The 19,582-nt window shown below is 55.0% G+C and overlaps 1 protein-coding gene across 5 annotated transcripts in view; it reads right to left on the bottom strand.

The window, feature by feature from the left end:
- Nucleotides 1-19,582, bottom strand: part of PLXNA4 (plexin A4) — a 607,888-nt gene that overhangs the window by 20,037 nt on the left and 568,269 nt on the right. For all 5 annotated transcript variants that reach the window (XR_014297154.1, XR_014297155.1, XM_082661365.1 and 2 more), the window contains 6 exons: nucleotides 19,443-19,509; nucleotides 18,432-18,578; nucleotides 13,338-13,497; nucleotides 3,191-3,294; nucleotides 2,565-2,664; nucleotides 1,248-1,438 (listed from right to left, as the gene is read on the bottom strand). Coding sequence is in view for 3 of the 5 variants with exons in the window: in XM_082661365.1 (XP_082517491.1) it covers nucleotides 1,248-1,438; nucleotides 2,565-2,664; nucleotides 3,191-3,294; nucleotides 13,338-13,497; nucleotides 18,432-18,578; nucleotides 19,443-19,509 (769 nt within the window). In the remaining 2 variants the exon portion in view is untranslated. The remainder of the gene's footprint in view (nucleotides 1-1,247; nucleotides 1,439-2,564; nucleotides 2,665-3,190; nucleotides 3,295-13,337; nucleotides 13,498-18,431; nucleotides 18,579-19,442; nucleotides 19,510-19,582) is intronic.

Genomic DNA, 19,582 nt, shown 5'->3' with positions numbered 1-19,582 from the left:
CCCCGTGAGCTCTGAGGCTGGGTTTTTTTTTCTTTGCGGTACGCAGGCCTCTCACTGTTGTGGCCGCTCCCGTTGCGGAGCACAGGCTCCGGTCGCGCAGGCTCAGCGGCCATGGCTCACGGGCCCAGCCGCTCCGCGGCACGTGGGATCTTCCCGGACCGGGGCACAAACCCGTGTCCCCTGCATCGGCAGGCGGACTCAACCACTGCGCCATCAGGGAAGCCCTGAGGCTGCGTTTTGAGATCGACTGGCCTCCCAGATGGCGGGCGGAAGGGAGGACAGCGCACAGCCACACCTGCTTGGGTGAAATCCTGCAAGTGCCTGTGTGCAATCTGCACCCTCCCCCTGCCCGCCTGCATCTGTCTCGAGCAGCTTTACATTTCCCCGGCACGTAGAAAATAGATACAACACCGATAACTGGACCTAAGGAAGCCTTCCTCTGCCAACAACTCGGTTTGGTTTAACACCCTTTGATGGTGTTATTTTAGCACTTTTCACAAATGCTAATGAACAACTCAGTCAGTCAGAGCAGACAAACACAATCTGCCGGTTCTGTTTAGGCATTATTCACGCCGGCTAATGCACAGTTACTCATTTGCCTCTGCAGAGAGCAGAGCCGAGGCCAGTCTCGGGTGTGAGGGACTAACTGGGATGGGACTGCCTCACCTCAGAGAAATGCCACAGCTGGCAAGTCCCTAGCATCTCTGCTGGTGCCCCCTCCTCTCTCATCCACTCACGCACACGCTGCTGGCCAGTGCCGGTCTCTTTCCCAGCACAGAGCCTCAGAATCCTTCTCAACCCACTGCTGCAGCCAACCCCACCCATACTGGATCCGTGAACCAGGATTAGAAACGGTGCCTGGAAAGTCAATGATGGAGCCCCAATTCCCATCACGACACCCCAGAGAAATAGTCATTCTTCCGTTAGGCGTGGCAGAAGACTATGAATACACGTGCTTAGTGTCTCTCTGTTTGAGCGAGGGCAAGAGAAGGGACGGAATCAAAACTTCTGACGGCATGCCAGCTCGGATGTATGGGTGGGGTTGGCTGCAGCACTGGGTTGAGAAGGATTCTGAGGCTCTGTGCTGGGAAAGAGACCAGCGCTGACCAGCAGCGTGTGCATGAATGGATGAGAGAGGGGGCACCAGCAGAGGTGCTAGGGATTTGCCAACTCTGGCATTTCTGTGAGGTGAGGCAGTCCCATCCCATAACTCACAGGTGCCCCGCACCCTGTCTGAAGTCCCATACCTTAGTGGCCAGCAGTCGTGTCAGATAGATTTCAGACACCATCTTGCTCCCCCGGTCACCCTCCTTCTGGTCCCCGTGCTCGTGGTTCTTCACCAGGTGCCACATCTTGACGCCACTCTCCAGGTCAGGGGTGATCATGGGTGTGCGTGAGCGGAGGCTGTCAGGGCTGCCCGTGTACCGGATCATGTTTTCTGCCAATGCAAGGACCCCACGCGGGTAAGGCCACCCAGCCTTCCGGCCCATCACTCACGACACACCTCGGCTCCAGCCAAGGCCAACTCCGATCCTTCCTGCATTTGCAGGCGCTGTCACCTTGCCTCGCTTCCGTCCATTCCCGAATCTGGGGCGCTCTCCCACCACCTCCGGAAACTCTCTGCGGCTCCTCCACCCACTCGGATTCCCCTCCCTCCTGCACCTGCATCTCCAGCCCTTGTTACTCAATTTGTAAAAATAGAAGCTTGTCCTTTTTTACGCTTTCCTTATGAGAGCTCTCAAGTCTCAGGGTGTGCTCTGTGCAGCCAGCTGAGTACCAAGGAAAGAGCAGGGATCCTGTCTCCCCAGACGACAGCTGACCAGCTTAGTGATCGCCCCGTCACTGTGTACCTTCATCCGCCCCTCTCGCCTGGACCAACTCCTCCCACTTAATTGCTGAAACGTGAGGTGTGGTGAGATGAGTGTCGAGCGGGAAAAGAAGAGGCAAGCCCCACTGTGTGCAGGCACCGTTCTGTGTTGTCTTCTATATATTTTCCAGAACCATCCCGTGAAGTTGGTAGTTTTTGCAATCCCCGTTTTGCTGGTAAGAAGGCACTCCAGGCTTCCCGCCCACATCCGGCGCCCTTTTCCCCACCCCGAGGAGCAGAAACCTGGGTCTGTACCTTCCCTCCACTGCTTCATAGCGTGTGACCTTTACACGTCATCTAGCCTCTGTGCATCTGAGTTATAATTTGCTAATCTGCATAAGAGGGGGAAATAATAATTATTTAATCCACTGATTATTATGAACCTGACGTTTGATAAAGAGTTATCACGAGTGTGAAAGCATCTTAGAGACTGTACGATGCTCAGGAAGGTTAGACTTTCTTCTTGTTTTTGAGGATGAAGGTCCTGCGCCTGCATCAGAGCCCCTGCCCGGAACCAGAAGCCTCCTTTCCAGGCCAGAGTTCCTCTCTGGTGGCCAGCCTGCCTGACTCCGCCCCCCCGCCACTCCCCACCCCCGTGCCCCATCCCGGGCATCTGCTGCCTTCCAGCAGTGCTGCCAGCAATGACAACAGCTGCTCAGGGCATCCTCTCCTCCCCAGAATGATTCAGTGAACTCACCGTATTTACTTGCCGAGGTCCTGGAGACGGTGGAGTTGTTCACTGCATTGTAGGCTGTCACCTGCTTGGACACTAAAGCCACCACAGAACCATCCGGCACCTACCGGGAAAAGGCAGGTGAGGGCCTGGACACAGAAACTCTGCCACCCCAGGAAATCAGGACAAGCCAGGATGAACGTGGTCCTCAGGGGCAATCAGTGCCTCACCGAGAACCAGGGGACCAAGGAGGCTGTCAGCTTTCCTTTGACGCAGCACGACAGATCTGAATACAGAATCGTAGTCTATGTTGGGGTTCACTCTTGGAGCAACTCTGGCAAGAGCTTCTCACCAGCACCCTCTGTCTTGGTGCTTCCCTGGGGGAGCACCCAGCCTTAAACTCCGGGTACCACAGGGTCTGTGCCTAAGCCCTGTGGGAAGCATGCACCTGGCAACTATCTCCAAGGAGGTCAGGGTTTCCTGGCTGGGGGCCATGTTTTCGGGTCGCTAAGGGCACGTGCAGTGCTGGTGAAGAAGTGGATTTAGGGCTTGGTAAGAGCCTCAGGGCAGCCCTGCTATTCAAGGACTGAGATTCCCAGGGACCTGGCTGCCCAGTTCGCTAGCCCCTCTCCACTCCACGGTCACCTCACCTGGTAATGCGCCAGGGTGTTCAGTCTCTTCCAGTCGTTCTCAATCTTGGTGGTGACGTCTTCATCCTGCAGGATCATCCTCGCCCCACTTCCTTGTCGCCACTCTGTAGGGAGAGCAGTCGCATCTCAGAGAGGGCCTCAGGGCCTCCCATGGGATCCTGGATGAAGTGCACGTACACGGCACCTTCTCAGGGGTGCATCGCGGACAGACAGGTGCTAGCAGACACTCCCAGAGGAGGGGTGCGGAAGCTCTCAGCACGGGTGCGGGGGGGGCCCTGAATTCCAGTTCTGGTTCTCATCCAACAAATTACGTGACAGAAGTAGGAATAACATCACCCCCGTGGCCCACCTGTTCCCAGCAGTGGCTGTAAGGCCAAGTGGCCTGAGGCAGGGGAACACAATCAGATTCACAGGTTGCATCAGAACGAAATTCTCCGGACCACCCAGTTCCAGAAACTGCCCTGGAGACATTCCGGACCACCCAGTTCCAGGAACTGACCTGGGGACTTTGAACCCGGCCCAGCCTTCCCGCCTTTCGAGGGGCGGGACTAACTGTCCCAAGACTGATGCAACCGGCAACCAGATATTGCCACGATACCCGAAGAGACCACCAAATAAGGAATACCCTGCGCCCTCCCAGATTCACCACACCCCTTTCCCTTCTTCCCCTATAAAGTCTTGCCCAACCCTCGCCCAGGCGCGACTTCTCTGGCCCCTTTCTCTCACACCAGTGAACCTCGCCCGGGAGCGCTCCCTAATAAAGCTCACTTGAAGCTTTCCTCTGTTTCGCGGTGCCGTTTCTTAAGATCCGACCTTACAGTGGCCACATCTGCAAGAAGTCTTTGCTTATTAGCTGAATGAAAAAGGCAGGTGAAGGCACTTAAGAAAGTACTAAGCAAATGCAAGGCGGTGTCATCACCGTCACGTACTCTTTGCTTGATTGTAAGGTCTTGGAGCTAATGAGACCAAGGCTGCAAATTCGGTCACTGTGCTCCCCGTTCCTGTTCTAGGGGTGCATCCCATACCCGAAAGCTGGCAGGTGGGCCACCCTTGGCTGGGAGACTGAGTAAAAGTGTATAGCGGGACCAGCAAAACCTATTCTCATGCCCAAGAACAGCCTCGTCCCCACAAAGCTGATGGGGATAACAGCCTCTTGGTGATGGAGCCAACACCTAATTATCTGATGCCATAGGTATACGCTTACATCCCATGTTCTCCTCATGGGCCCAGACACCTATAACACGCGGGCTTGCTGACGGATCCCACATGGGAAAACAGGAGACTGGTTCTCCTCTACCAAATCCTCATCGCCACACGCGGTACAAATCACACGGAGATGGAGGCACGCACATGCCAGCCCTGAACTGTTTGCACATGGAGACCCAGGTGCATGCCAGACACAGGCCAGCTCTCGTGCACAGGCACGTACACATCTACACATGCACACACGTTCACACGCACACAGCAGAAAGGAAAAATGGCCTTTTCAATCCAAATACAACATGTGTTCCTGCCAGGAAGCCAGGAATCTGGTTTCCAGGCAGCCACTACCCCATTCAACGCCTCACAGATGCTGAAATTCTGAAACAGGCAAGAGCACCGGGTTTTGCAGCATGTGGTTGGGGGCTGGAGTGAGTTACCCGCAGTCCTTGTCTAACCCCTGCCTTGGATTTTTCCTACAGCTCGCAGACACACATATTGTCCTCCCTCCCTCTGTTCCCCTCCTGTCAAGGCTGAGCTGGGGGTCCAGGACTGATTCCTTCCTGCCTTGTGCCCTTGGCATGACCAGTGCTACAGATGAAAATCAGACCCCGGAAGGGAGCTGCCTGCCCTTAGGGGGAGCAGAGATGCTCCTAACATCCAGGTCCCTGCCTCCGGCTCCCGGGCTTGTCTGCTGCCTGTTTAGAGCTTCTTGTAGCGTCGGGCTGTCCCAGGAATGGAAACACGAGGGTGCCACGCATGTCCGCCGGAGCGGAAGAGCCTTGAGCGGTCTCTGGGGGTTGCCCATCATTTAGTGCTGTTGGTGGCACAGCTGCAACGATCATGGAGGTGAGGGCCTCGGGGCAGGTAAGGTGGTAGAGGAAAGGGGAGATGCCTCACGAGGGCAAGGGGTCAGCAGCATTCTGTTTGTTGTTGTCATGTTGTTTGTTTTTGTTTTAAATTTTATGCAGGCAGGTATGGGTGCCTGTTTTCTGAGTGGCTAGGGGAAAATAAGCAGAATGTCTCCCAGCTGGTGAGAGAGCGCATTACGTGGTACAGAGGGACTCTGGTGAAGACCAGCCGGGGCCAAGGATGTGGCAGTGGTATGTTTTGTCCCAGTCGCACAGTGGGTCCTGAAAGATAAAGCCTTGTGGGTCTCCCCGCTTCCCTGGTGAATAGTGCCAGGGCCAGTAAGTCAGAGGCTGCATGGGTGAGGGTACAGCAGGCAGGCAGTGTTCTGCATTCCCCATCTGGGGGCCAGAGGAGGAGCTGGGGCCGAGCTCTGGACACAAAGTCTACTGGCCGGACGCAAGGGAAGAGGAGTCTCCTTCACTGCAGAGGCCGTGGGGGCTTTCTGGTTTATCGGCTGCACTGGCACCCTTGCTGATGGCATTGTAGCACCTCTCAGGGGGATCTGAACAAGCCACACAGCCTGGGGGACTCAGCAGTGACAGCTGGTGACTAATTCGGGAGCGAGAGACAGGACTTCCTTGTTCCACAACTGGCCTGAAGTTGTCCAGTGCGCAGCCTGCGCAGCCCTACTCAGCAGCCCTGACTCTGAATCATGTCCAGTAATTATGTAAGCAGATGAAGGTCAGTCTGCCATCTCTGTCCCCAGCCGAAAAGGACAGAGTGTGGCCACGCTCCCCCCAGGGCAGTCAAGGAATGATGGCTTTCCTTAGAAGTACAAAAATGCTGCTGCCAGATGTCTACCAGCAGGGCTAGCCCAGCACCTGGGACACAGTAAGTACCTGATGAGTATTTATTACCTGAATAATACATCAGTGAAAGAGTGAATAGACAAAGAAGGGAAAGAGTAAGTGAGCGAGTAACGGCGGCTTATTTTCCAAGCAGTGAAAGGCTTTTCTACCTGTGTGTTGCTGCTCCACGGTGGGCAGACAGTGAGCTACAGTGAGAGGTGAAGTGTGAGCCGCGCTGTTAGAACCTGGGACAAAGGAAGAGCTGAACTCCAGAACCTCAACTGGGCACGTCCACTGCCCGAAGTGAAAGCTCTCTGAAGTGATTATCACTCATTCTTCCGATTTTACGACTGGGAAATTAAAGAAACAGGTTGGGAAGACAGACCCGGAGGTCATCACAACTCGGAGCTCTGTGGCGCGGTGCCAACGACGCGCGTGAGCCACCCAGTGTCGGGAGCGTGGAGGAAGGGCCGTGACGGCCAGACTGGGACCTGGGCTGTGGCCACACTGGGATGCTGGCGGGTAGCTGCCTCCCCTCAAGTGCATACTCTGAGCTCCCTGGGGAGCACGGTGCCTCACCAGCTCTGACCCTTGTGGCGTGTGCATATGCAGCTGGGTGCACGGGCACACACGTGTGCGTACACACACACGCACACACAAGTATAGCATCTCACCCCAGGCTGAGGACACTTAAGGCTCTGCAGCAACAAACCTCTGCCCGCCCCGCCCCCAGTCCAGTCCAGTCCATCTCTCCTCAGACCCATCAAAGGAAGCTTTAGGAGGGACTGACCTGGAGGGATGAGGGGGGAAGGAGGCGCCCACCAGGCTGGTTAGAACTGGCCGAGTCAACCCCGCTGATCCACAAGGAACCAATTTCAGAGCCAGCTGTCTGCCCTCCCACCCCGGGCCACCATTCCTCCCCGTGGGGCGCTGAGCAGAGTCTCACCAGCCTGCACAGGGTCCTCTTGACCTCCCAAACCAGGGTCCCGAGCAGAAGGCTGGAGGAGGAGACACGACTCTACCGCCGCACACCTGTCGGCAGATGAGCCCCAAGGAGACAGACAGCCCAGACACCCTCGGCAACCTGCCGCTCCCAAGTGCGGGAGCGGCATCAGAAAAGAGCTGGGACAGAATCAGCGTCACTGCAAACGGTCGGGAAACTGACTCAGGAATGGGAGGGGGGACCACCTAAATATGGTTTATTTTAAAAAGGTATAGGGCTTCCCTGGTGGTGCAGTGGTTGAGAATCTGCCTGCTAATGCAGGGGACACGGGTTCGAGCCCTGGTCTGGGAGGAGCCCACATGCCGCGGAGCAACTAGGCCCGTGAGCCACAATTACTGAGCCTGCGCGCCTGGAGCCTGTGCTCCGCAACAAGAGAGACCGCAATAGTGAGAGGCCCGTGCACCGCGATGAAGAGTGGCCACCGCTTGCCACAACTAGAGAAAGCCCTTGCACAGAAACAAAGACCCAACACAGAAAAAATAAATAAATTAATAAACTTCTAAAAAAATAAAAAAGGTATAATTTTATGGTGAGAGCAAGTTCTAAAATACAAAATAATCAAAGTAGGAAACGTGGTGCTTAAAAGAAGAAATTCCTAAATTGAACGGTGCTGTCTGCTTTCAAAGCCTTGGGTCGTTGTAAACTGTGAAGAGCTGTGCACCGGCTAGTTGTCGCTATTCAGGGAAGTCCGGAGAGCTAAAGGGAAAAGCAGACTGTGCTCTGCTACTCGACTTAAGAGAGGTAAGCGAGAGCTTAGTGGATGTTCTTGAATATGGAATAATGTGGAGGAGGCTCTGGTGGCGCTCCAGGGTGGTGTGCCACGCCTGTGCTGTGTCAAAGAAGAGTTCAAGAGGCAGGGGGTGGGCGGTGGGAAGGAAGAAAGGTGACCTAGGTAGGAAAGGTGACCCAGGTATTCATATGCAAGGCATCTAGGGAAAACTGCTGGCTCTGACCTCCCTCGGAAGCTCTGCCCGCAGCCCCATGCCCTGCTCCAGGCTCCAAGCACAAAGGACAGACACACTCACAATCCAATTTGTTACACTTCCACCTTCCAGGGAGAAAGGGAGGTGAAATAAAAAAGAAAAAAAATCCCATTATCTTTATCTGTCCTTCCTATCAGGTGCAGTGGAAAATGCAAACTGGGGCGACAGCTGCTGTGAACTCTTTATATTTCACTCAGAAGATAGTGTATCTTTTTATTGCATACAGGAATTACTTATTTGAAAAAATATACCCTTTCAGACAGAAGGGGTGGCGTAGTTCCGGGGCTATTGATGGGGCATTTGCTTTAAACCAGAGGAATCTCTGGAGGTCACGGCCTGTGGAGGAGCCTGCGTGGAAAGGGAATGGATGTTCTCTCCACCTCCCTGCTGTGTGACCAGGGCCCAGGCTCTGTGCCTCTCTGAGCTGCAGAGTCTTCTGTGCAGTAGAACAGAATGGCATCAGTTATTTCCTCTGGGGAGTGAAGGGAGAAAACAAAGAGTCCCTTGGCTCAGAAAGACAAGTGTCCAGCCTCCTGCTACTGTGCGAAGCAATGAGGAACTCCTAGTCACGTTGGTCCCTCTGTGCCTGGCACAGAGCTTGCCCCAGGGCAGGCTCTTATGATATGTTGGTCGAAGAGTTTGGTGGTGTAAGGGGGTACCTATACCCGATACCTGTGCGTGGAAAGGGGCATCGGGTTACCCGATACCTGTGGGTGGAAAGGGGCATCAGCTTGGTAAGAACAGCCTCACATATAGCAGAGCAGGGAGCCCCTGGCACTGGGCTTTGAAAACTCCCAAGGCCCACGTGCCCCAGCGCAGTCCCTAACTCCTGCCTGGGATATCTTTCCTTCCCTAGATTCCAACAGACTGAAAGAAAGGCAAGTTCTGTGTCCTTCACTTTGGCTCTTACAATGGTTAGTTTTATGTGTGAACTTGTCTGGGCCACAGTGCCCAGACAGGTGGTCAAAAATTATTCTGGATGTTTCCATGAGGGTATTTTTGGATGACATTAATATTTAAATGGATGGGCTTTGAGTAAAGCGAATTGCCCTCCATAATGTAGGTGGACCTCATCTAATTAGGTGAAGGCCTGGGTGGAACAAAAGATTGACCTCCCCTGAGCAAGAGGGAATTCTGCAGCAGCTGCCTTTGGAATTGAACTGCAACGTGGCTCTTCCCTGGGTCTCCAGCCTGCTGGCCTACCCTGTAGATTTTGGACATGCTAGCCTCCATGCTAGACACTGAATGTTTGTGTCACCTCCAAAATTCACATGTTGAATCCTAACCCCCAATGTGATGGCATTTGGAGGTGGGGACCTTTGGAAGGTGATCAGGTCATGAGGGTGGAGCCCTCATGAATGGGATTAGTGCCCTTATAAAAAGGACCCCAGAGAGCTCCCTTGCCCTCTTTCTGCCATGTATGGTCCCAGCAAGAGGACGGCCATCTATGAACCAGAAAGTGGGCTCTCGCCAGACACTGAGTCTGCCGACACCTTGATCTTGGACTTCTCAGCCTCCAGAGCTGTGAGAAATAAATTTCTGTTGTTTATAAGCCAGCCAGTCTATGGTGTTCTGATACGGCAGCCCAAACAGACTCCTCCTAGTCTATTATTAAGTCCTCCATAACTGCATGAGCCAATTCCTTCAAATAAATCTTTCTCTGTGTAAACATATCCTATTGGTTCTGTTTCTCTGGAGAACCCTGGCTAATACAGTTCCCCATCTTGGCTCCTTAATGCCTGGAAAAGCAGGTGAAGGGGTAGAGGGGGTGGCGTGGGAGAGCTTCAGTCAGAGGAGCAATGAATAGAAGTGTCAGGAAGGAGGGGCTAGGCCAGGCCAGGCACCACTGATGATGAAAGGCAGGGGGAGGGGTTGGGGCTGGATTTACTTGGGGCAATTACAGAGGCAGCTTAAAATGCCTTTGCTTCTTTCTGAGCTGGCCTGGGACAGATGTCCTCGCCTTTCCAGGGGCTGGGCATCAGGAGGGGGAAGGCAGTCTTTGCCCAATGCCCTCAGCTACAGGAGGAGGAGGCATGGGGGGGAAGTGAGGTGGAGGGGGGATGCTTGGCTGTCTTGCCTCTGTCAACGCATGTGGCTCAGAGTCTTCTCCGTGCCTATGTGCTATGTGTCCCTTTGGCATAGATTAATTTTTGATTATAATCACACCTTATATTTGTAAACTGCTTTCAAAGCACTTTCACCTACATGATGGGAAAAACTCGCCTTGCCTCTCTCTCTCCTTGGGGGCCATGCAACTGAGTCAAATCAAACCTTGCGGAAGAAGCATTTGGGTCTCGGAGGAGGCCCCATTTTCTTTGTTATCTGGCTTTGGCAGAAAGAAGACCAGAGTTGTGGGAGCAGCTCCAGACCCTGGACTTAATAGAAAAGAAGGAAATTCCTCAGAAGAGCACCCATCATGGGAGGCCTTTGTGAGAAGTTCAGTGTGACTCCCCTTCCCCAGAAGGATGGGGCCCTGAGACTCAAACTGCCTCCTTTCTTTGGCTTCTCCCCTTTACCCTCCCTGCTGTGAGGCCTTGTGCCTCCGGGGTGGCCCCTCCATCCTGCCCAGCAGCTCCTATGATGGGAAAGGTAGGTCCTTTGTCCTCTTGGGACCTGGCGAGCACTGTGTCACTGGAGGCCCAGCCCCTGGCCTGAGCAGCCTCTAGCTTGAGAGAGTAACAGCTCTCAGGCAGGTCCTGGTTGCTGCTCAGCCCTCAGGCTTCCTTCACTCATGGTGGACAGCAGGGAGTGGATGGCAGGAGGTGGATGGCAGGAAGTGGACGGCAGAAGGTGGACAGCAGGAAGTGGATGGCAGAAAGTGGACGGCAGGAAGTGGACAGCAGGAGGTGGGTGGCAGGAAGTGGACAGCAGGAAGTGGATGGCAGGAAGTGGACAGCAGGAGGTAGATGGCAGGAAGTGGACAGCAGGAGGTGGACAGCAGGAAGTGGACGGCAGGAGGTAGACGGCAGGAAGTGGACGGCAGGAGGTGGATGGCAGGAAGTGGACAGCAGGAGGTGGATGGCAGGAAGTGGACAGCAGGAGGTAGACGGCAGGAAGTGGACAGCAGGAGGTGGGTGGCAGGAAGTGGACAGCAGGAAGTGGATGGCAGGAGGTGGACGGCAGGAAGTGGACGGCAGGAAGTGGACGGCAGGAAGTAGACAGCAGGAAGTGGCCGTGGCTGCTCTGGATGCTGCTGCCTTCACTCCAGATGCATCACATCCTTTCATTAATGATGCTTTGCTGGGCTAGAACCCAGCAAATGTTCTGAAGTTAAAAAGCAGCCCCTTCCCCTCCCAAGCTCTGGGTGTGTGGCTTCCAGGTGGGGAGGGCTGGTCTTGAGCAGCATCCACCAGCCATGACATGGTCTCTCTCCCCCATGGGAGGTCACCCCATTCCCAAGCACCAGAAGCGCACAATTCTACATGCACCCGCACCCGTGAGCTCTCCAAACACCTTTGGCATAAAGATACAGGTTCTTATAACAGCTCCTCCTCTTGGCCCCGCTAGGCCAGGGCTCTCCTCCCACCCACCCATTTTGCAGATAATGACTTTGAAAAGCCAAGGGTGGACCCTGCCATGGCTCCCACAGATGAACAAAAGGCATGGTGAGTGCTACCTGGTTACCCTAGTGAATTCAACTCTCCCTGGGAGACCCATTATGCAGTAGCCCACTTAATTGTTTGGGGGTGGGAAACACAGGGGTCTTCCTTCCCAGGAACTGTTTTCTCTTGCACTGGTTCTGTAAGCGAGCCCTTGGCTCCATCAGTCTGTGGGACGTTCATGGCAGCAGAATCACCCGCATACAGACAGAAATGCCCACTCCAACTCTAGGGACCAGTGCCCGGGACACACATGGACACACTCGCCCAACACCCCCCCCCCCCCAACTGCAGACTCTCACAGATGCTTCCTCTTGGTCCTAGAAACAACATACACAGAGACACCTCCAAAGTGAACGGGAGCACATGCTCAGCCCGTCTCTCTCCCTGGGGCCATGGAGCTCCAGGCACAGGGCCAAACACATCCCGCCAACAGCCAGCCAGGAGGAGATGGGGGAAGGGAAGCAGTAAGAATTGAGGTGAGTGAGCAGAAATTCCTGATCTTGAGTCTTTAGGCATCAGAATTTGGGGGCAGGTGGGGCGAGGCACTGGGAGGGGATCAAATTCCCTGTGGAGTTTAGAAAATAGCACAGACGCCCATCTGTCTTGGATGGCTTAGCTGAAGCCAGCTTAGAGAGGCCAGATGGATGGATTAGGGGCCTCTGGAGGTCCTCCCACCTCTATGTTTCCACCAATCTCCAGACCCAACCACATACACACAAAAACACCTTTTCCTCCAGGCCCAGGACCAACAAACAGACACATACCGTTTCCTTACCACTATTATCTTCACAATCAGTAACAGCAGCAGCCAATACTGAGTACGTACTATGGGCCAGACAGTGCATCAGAGGCTTTTACGTGCATCATCTCCTTTCGTTCTTACAGTGAGGCAGGCACTATTATTAATCTCCATTTTATAGGCAAGGAAACTAAGGCACAGAAAGGTTAAGTAACTAGACCAAGGTCACACAGCTAGGACTTGGTGGAACCAGGACTCAAACCCAGGCATGTTTGGTGCTGATCCACAATGCCGAACTGCCTCTCCTCAGCCCCGGCCTCTCTGGAGCTTGGGGCTCCCCACTAGGATTTCCCCAGGACGATATCTTATTAAACACTCGGGCAAGCCATAACGGGATCCAAGGACAGCTGGCCCTAAGTGGCATGCCCTTGTTTATATAGGCTATGCGATCTATTCGTGGAACATTCAAATAAAATGTCATCCTACTCCCCAGTAGGCTGTCATAGCTTATTTTTCTCTATCCTTTCTCTCCATCCTCCATCACGGACCCAGATCCCTCTTGCCTTCGGTAGTCAGCAAAAATTAGACGCACAGAACAGAGGCGAAGGGAAGGGCCTGGGGGCACGACGCAGGTAGTGGCAAGACCTTGGGCCACACAGATTCAGACTAAATCCTCTTCACTGCCGATGTGACACCTCCACTCCCACCCCTCGGCTACTCAAAAGATCCCAGAGGCAGTCAGATCACCAGCAGACTGTGGTCCCCCCTCTGCTTACTGCTCACTAAGTGGCCATGAAGGTGCACCTCCTGGGCTCCTGGGGGCCGTGCACGCCTGCTCCCTGCACCCTGGCTCCACTGGTCAGTAAGAGGGGCTTCCAAGCAGTCACAGCACAGCCTCCTGGGTGGGCGGCCCTACTCACCCAGGTCCATGTCTGCAGCCTTGGGCCGGTGGGAGCAGGGCACATTCTTGAAGATGGCGTCCAGAATCTTCTCCTTGACCTGAGTAATGGTGTCGCAGTTGAGGATCTTCACTGGGACCTCAGGGCTGTTGGCATTGTCTGGGTTGACACAACTCAGGACCTGCGGGCGGTGGGGAGAGGCGGTGAGTGGGGAGGGCAGCATGGAGAGCCCGGGGAATGCCAGCCGCATCCTGGAGTCCTATCCTGACTGGCTCCGCCTCAGCAGGTTGGACTGGACAGCGGCGGGGCGACCCCAGCCAAGCCCTCTACCCTTCCCGTCCCCACAAGCAGCAGGAAAGCGGTACAGCTTCAGCATCACTGCAGGAGTAGGAGCTGCATATTTCACTCTTCACGAGAGACTCCATTAAAATCCTGATTTATCAAAGGGAACAATGTCCAAGCAGGAGGGGGCAATGAGGGGCAACGTGTCAGAGAATGGACACTACTGCGTGTCCCCCTGCCACCACTCTCTCTCTCTCACTCACACACACACACACACACACACACTCACTAGGGAGCAACTCAGCAGCACACCCAGACCCTCGCCCACCTCTGAAACCCCCAGCCCCCATCCCTGTGTGTCTGTCTGTCTTTCTCATTACTCTGTCCCATACACACACCCCCACTAATGGGAATCTGGCTCCTTTCTCCAAAGATTTCATGTGCTTCGATTTTTGTGAGGGTTCTGGGCTGATCGGAGGTTGGAGAATCTGTAAGAAGCTTAGCGTGTTCTTTAAAAATAAAAAGGTGCCCTTTAGGGCTTCCCTGGTGGCACAGTGGTTGAGAGTCCGCCTGCCGATGCAGGGGACACGGGTTCGTGCCCCGGTCCGGGAAGATCCCACATGCCGCGGAGCGGCTGGGCCCGTGAGCCATGGCCGCTGAGCCTGCGCGTCCGGAGCCTGTGCTCCGCAACGGGAGAGGCCACAACAGTGAGAGGCCCGCGTACCGCAAAAAAAAAAAAAAAAAAAGGTGCCCTTTAAAACACTGCAAGTTCAGGCCACCTGACAGCCCTTCCTGGCTCCGAACCTGAAACCTGGTATTAGGGGAAGAGGCCACCCTGGCTCAGGACCTCCATTTCTCTTTTTGGAATTAGTCAGATAAGTTAAGACTCTGCCTAATGCACCAAACTATATTTTTTCCTTTAAAAAGTTCTGGACCAGAGTTTCCCTGGTGGCACAGTGGTTAAAAATCCGCCTGCCAATGCAGGGGACACAGGTTCCAGCCCTGGTCCGCGAAGATCCCACATGCTGCGGAGCAGCTAAGCCCGTGCACCACAACTACTGAGCCTGCGCTCTAGAGCCCTTGAGCCACAGCTACTGAGCCCCTGTGCCACAACTACTGAAGCCCGTGCTCCGCAACAAGAGAAGCCACCACAATGAGAAGCCTGCGCACCGCAATGAACAGCAGCCCCCGCTCGCCACGACTGAAAAGAAGGCCCACGTGCAGTGGCGAGGACCCAACACAGCCAAAAATAAATAAATAAATAAATTTATTTTAAAAAAAAAGTTCTGGGCCATTTCTAACAGTTTTGCTTCTCTTGCCATCCTCAGCGTGGGCTCTCTCTCCGTGGTGAGATCGTGGGATCTCTGGGTGGACCAGAGTGGATCCAGGTGGGCGCTGTGGGTCACAGGTGCTGCCAGATGGCTGCGCTGAGCCGGGTTCTGCAGCCCGTCTGACCCTGCTGCCTGCGCCCTCTGTGCGCTCCCTTCTCAGAACCGTCACTGTACCGCCTCCCCCGCCAGCCATTTCCCAACCGTACATCTGGTCTGCAGATCCGGACGACAGCCTTCTGCCCATCCCCACCCGTTCCTGGTCCACGTGGCGGCAGTCAGAACCCTGGCCCCCGGACGCCTGCCTTTCATTAGCGACCAGACTGCTGTGAGCTCCCACGGGAACATGCTCATTCCATTAAGAAGAGAACCTCCTAAATCTATAAAACCGAACTGTCACCCTCAAAATGTTTTAAACCGAAAACAATGCTGGAAGGAACTCTGGACCACGTGCTCCTCCTGTGTGCCCTCTCCCAGCCATTCCGTGCCTCCTAAGAGACTTCCGGGACCCCTCCCAGCCCCCCTCCGTGGCCAAGCACAGCCTAGTACTTGCTGCTGCCCTGGGGTCCTGAGCTCTGGGCCAGTGGTGGTGGTGGTGGAGCCTGGCCTCCCCCAGGCAGGGCTGTGAGACCACGAAGCGGGGGCTGCCACCTGAGCATGCCCCCCTGACATTTCTGCTTGCCCCTGGGGTTCGTGGTGGCCCCATGAGAACCACTCTGTGGCTGCTTCAGGGCATCCAGAGAAGCAGCAGTGGCCCCACGGAGGGACGGGGTTCCCTGGCCGCTGGCCAAGCCCCAGCTCCACCTGGAAGTTCCCCTCCCCAGCCCCGCGCCCAGGTCTCTTGGCTTTTTCAGAGCAACTGCCTGGGGTTTGTTCTGCTAGGTCAGTGCTTCTCAAACTTTCCTGTGAATAGAATCACTAAAGGGGTTTTGTGAAAACGCACATTCTGACTCAGGAGATCGAGGATGGGGTCTGAGACTCTGCATTCAGGCAGGATCACAGGTGAGCACCTAGCACTCTAGCAGGCTCCCAGTTTATGCCCTTGGGCACGCCCAGCAGCAGGCCCCTAGGCCATGCTAGTCCAAATTCAATCTAATTAATCACTCTACACGTACGTGGTGCATCTGACTGTCAAGTGATACTGGCTGAGCCTCTCAGCACCTGTCTCATTCTTTGTGGCTACCCTTTCCGCCCAGCACAAGGTTACCATCAGTTGGCCCAAAGTACCCTGGGCTCCTCCAGCCAGTGCTGAATTGCAGGCCACCCTGTCTTTTTCTGACCCCTTCATCTTGGAGTCTCGGGTCAGCCCTGTCTGCTGCTAACACACTTTCTTCCTGGCCCCTCCTCACCACCACCGGGCTGCTCCCCCTTCCACGTGGGGGGGTTCCTTTCACAGGCCTGAGGATGGCTATGAAACCTCCCCACAGCCATTTCTTCTCCAAGCAAGACAACTGTAATTTCCTTCCCCTTTCCTCACGGTGCCTCTTCCCCAACTCTTTCCACCTCAAATGGATGCGCGTCCCTGACCCACTCCAATTTCCTCACATTCTCTTGAAGTCATCTGCAACCAGGCTGGGTGTGCTAACAGTAGTTTGGCCTCTGGAATAAAGGATGCTGCAATTTGGGGACAGAGTGTTATTACAACCGTGTTGGATTCAATACTGGGGAGCCACTGATGAGATGGGAAAGAGAGGGAGAGACCAGGCAGGAGACATTTCAACAGTAGTTCTAGCTCATTAAGAAATCTATTCTGGTCTCTATTTTTGGAAGGTTTTTTTTTTTCCTTTCCCATTTATTTATTTATTTGCAGTACGCGGGCCTCTCACTGTTGTGGCCTCTCCCGTTGCGGAGCACAGGCTGTGGACGCGCAGGCTCGGCGGCCATGGCTCACGGGCCCAGCCGCTTCACGGCACGTGGGATCTTCCCGGACTGGGGCACGAACCCGTGTCCCCTGCATCTGCAGGCAGACTCTCAACCACTGCGCCACCAGGGAAGCCCTTCCTTTCCCCCTTTTAATCAGCGCCTCTAACTCTCTCCTCCGGAGCAGACCACGACTGCAAAGAAGCAGGGCCCTCACTCACCCTGCTGCCTCAAAGCCTCGTCAACTGAGCCAATCCCGGCAAATCTGCTGAGATGCCTGCTGGGATTCCCAGGGCCCTCCAAGGATGGAGTGGGACAGGTGCATCACGGTCGCATCACGCCCAGCCAGCAGGACTGGCTTTATTCAGAGTGGCAGGGATGTCTCCCCAGCTGGCCTTGGGGTCTGGGATTCATCCTCGGCTCGCGGCCCCTGCCGGGCTCTGCCATGCCTTGGCCTGTCATGTGTCTCACTTCCCAATGACTGCATTTTAAATCCCATCTATTCTCTGTCCTCTTTAACACCATTGCTGTCTCCTCCACCTCCATTCTTGGGCTCCACCCACGTACCACCCTCCACATTTATCTTTTATCTTGTTTTCTCAATCCTTTCTTCTACCTCCTCTTCTCTTTCCTGGAAAAGATCTGGTGGGAGGTCACAACTCTCTCCAAGAAAAGCCCAAGAGTGAGCTCTCCCGCCTGGAGAGACAGTGGGCACCAGCGGACAGTCATGGCGGGAAAGAGGAAGCAGAGCCCCCGTGAGGCAGCAGTGGGCTGACCTTGGGCTCACAGCTTTGTACACCAGATCCCACTCCATCTTCTGGACACCTTCAGGAGCTACATGCTGTCATTATCCCTCTTTTATTATTATCCCTGTTTTTTTTTTCAGATTAAAAAAACAAAACCCAAACTTGGAGAGATTAAGCCCCGAATCCCCCAGCTGGTCAGGAGGAGTCATAGCTCCAGTCCAGCTCTGCCCCACTCCAAACCCCGCGCTCCAAAATGCTGAGCTTTGCTGCCTCCTAGGATGCCTGTTTCTGGCAGGAAAGGGAGTGTAACCTTCACTGAGGGGGTCCCCCTGTTCCCTGGACAAACACCTGAAACCGCTAGGCCAGCCTGGCCTCCCATCCTACAGCTCGGGTCATGTAGGTGCGACCTTCAGAACCACGAGCAACCATTTCTGGCTTCCCCTCTTTCGTGCTCTACATGCTACCTGCTTGGATGGTCTGCGAAGTGTGGGTTCTCCACTGGGAGAACCGCTGAGAAGGAGTTCATTCCCTGGGATCAGTCAGCCAGCTGCCGGCAAGGGGTTACTGCCCCACAATCCAGTGCACCGGCCTGAAAGCACACCGGTCTCCTGCTGTTGCTCAGGTGTGTCTGAGCCACCGGTCCTCAAATCCAGGTGCCCTGGCATGTTAGGACAAGGAAGTCGGGGTGACCGGCTCAGATGGAGTGACTGGCACAGGTGGAACACCAGGCTGGCCCCGTGCAGTGGGCACCCAGAGAGGTGGCTGAGAGCAGTGGCGTTAAAGAGGCGTTAGAGAGGATGGTCATCAGCATTTCCACCATCCCTTCGGCTGGGCCGGGGCTGCGCAGGGCCAGAACCCAGCCACCAGAGCCACGGGGAGGAGCTGGGAGGCTGGCTTACCAGGGTCTTGTAGTCGATCTGCTGGCGGATGAGCTTGTCCTCGCTCAGAGAGTAGCGGGCCTCGCCCGTGATGGCGTCAATGGGCCCCTTCTCCATCTGCTGCTTGATGGCGCAGAACAGGGAGAAGAGGGGCTCGCCGGCGCACTCCTGGACACGGAGGAGAGTCATGCTGTGCGGAGCTCGGCCTCCCCCAGCCTCTGCCTCTCCGAAGGGCTGCTTTCCACTCCTCAGTTATCATTCTCTTCTCCTGCTTCCTCCCACTGCCATTCTTGAGCTCTCTTTTCATCTCCCCGGCCCCCTCTCTGCCCCTCTCCCCGCCCTCACTCCACCCTGCTTTCTCTGCAGCCCCATCAAGAGACAGAGGTCCTAGAGGGGTGGAACAGGGAGGGAGACGCAAGAGGGAGGGGATATGGGGATACATGTATACATATAGCTGATTCACTTTGTTATACAGCAGAAACTAACACACCATTGTAAAGCAATTATACTCCAATAAAGATATATATATAAAAAAAAGAGAGAGAGAGACAGAGGTCAGTCCTCGGTGGCGTGAACTCCTTAGAAAACAAGTTAGTAATTGGAGGCCGAGCAGCTCTTCCACCCCCCAGGCATGTCCTCGGCTTATTTGCCGCCACACGCGCTCCTGTACCTGCCCAGGACCCTCGTCAGCCTCAGTAAGTCTGGGGCCGGAGGGGCAGGAGGAGAGCAAGAGGAAAAAAAGGGAATGCAGGGTCTTCTCAGAAGCTCATCTCCCCTCACCTGTGAGAGAGCGGCCTGTGGGGACCGTGCCTCTCAAGCCAGGCCTGACCGTGCGTCTCTGTCTCCTGAGATGGTCAGGAGCCTGTCCCCTCCATGACAAGGGAAACTACATTTCTTGGCGGGGTTCTAGGAGCTAGGCCCCAGCATCTGTGGACTTGGGGGCCGTGGAGGAAACAGGGGGGATGCTGGTTCATTCCCAGGCTGGTGGGGAAACTGAGGTAGGCCCAGAGATCCCCCAGAATCCAATCATACCTTGAGGAACTTGTAGAGCAGGAAAGTAAACCAATTGGTCAACATCTTCTCAGCCACCGACTCAGTCCTGGCACCAGTCACAGAGGGACCCAGCAGGGCAAGACAAAGACAGAGGCAGCTGGTCAGACCTCAGGGGCTGG

Source organism: Grampus griseus, assembly GCF_964374135.1.
Source record: "Grampus griseus genome assembly, chromosome: 9".
NCBI classification, from domain to species: domain Eukaryota; kingdom Metazoa; phylum Chordata; class Mammalia; order Artiodactyla; family Delphinidae; genus Grampus; species Grampus griseus.
This window is presented reverse-complemented; position numbering and strand designations above follow the sequence as displayed.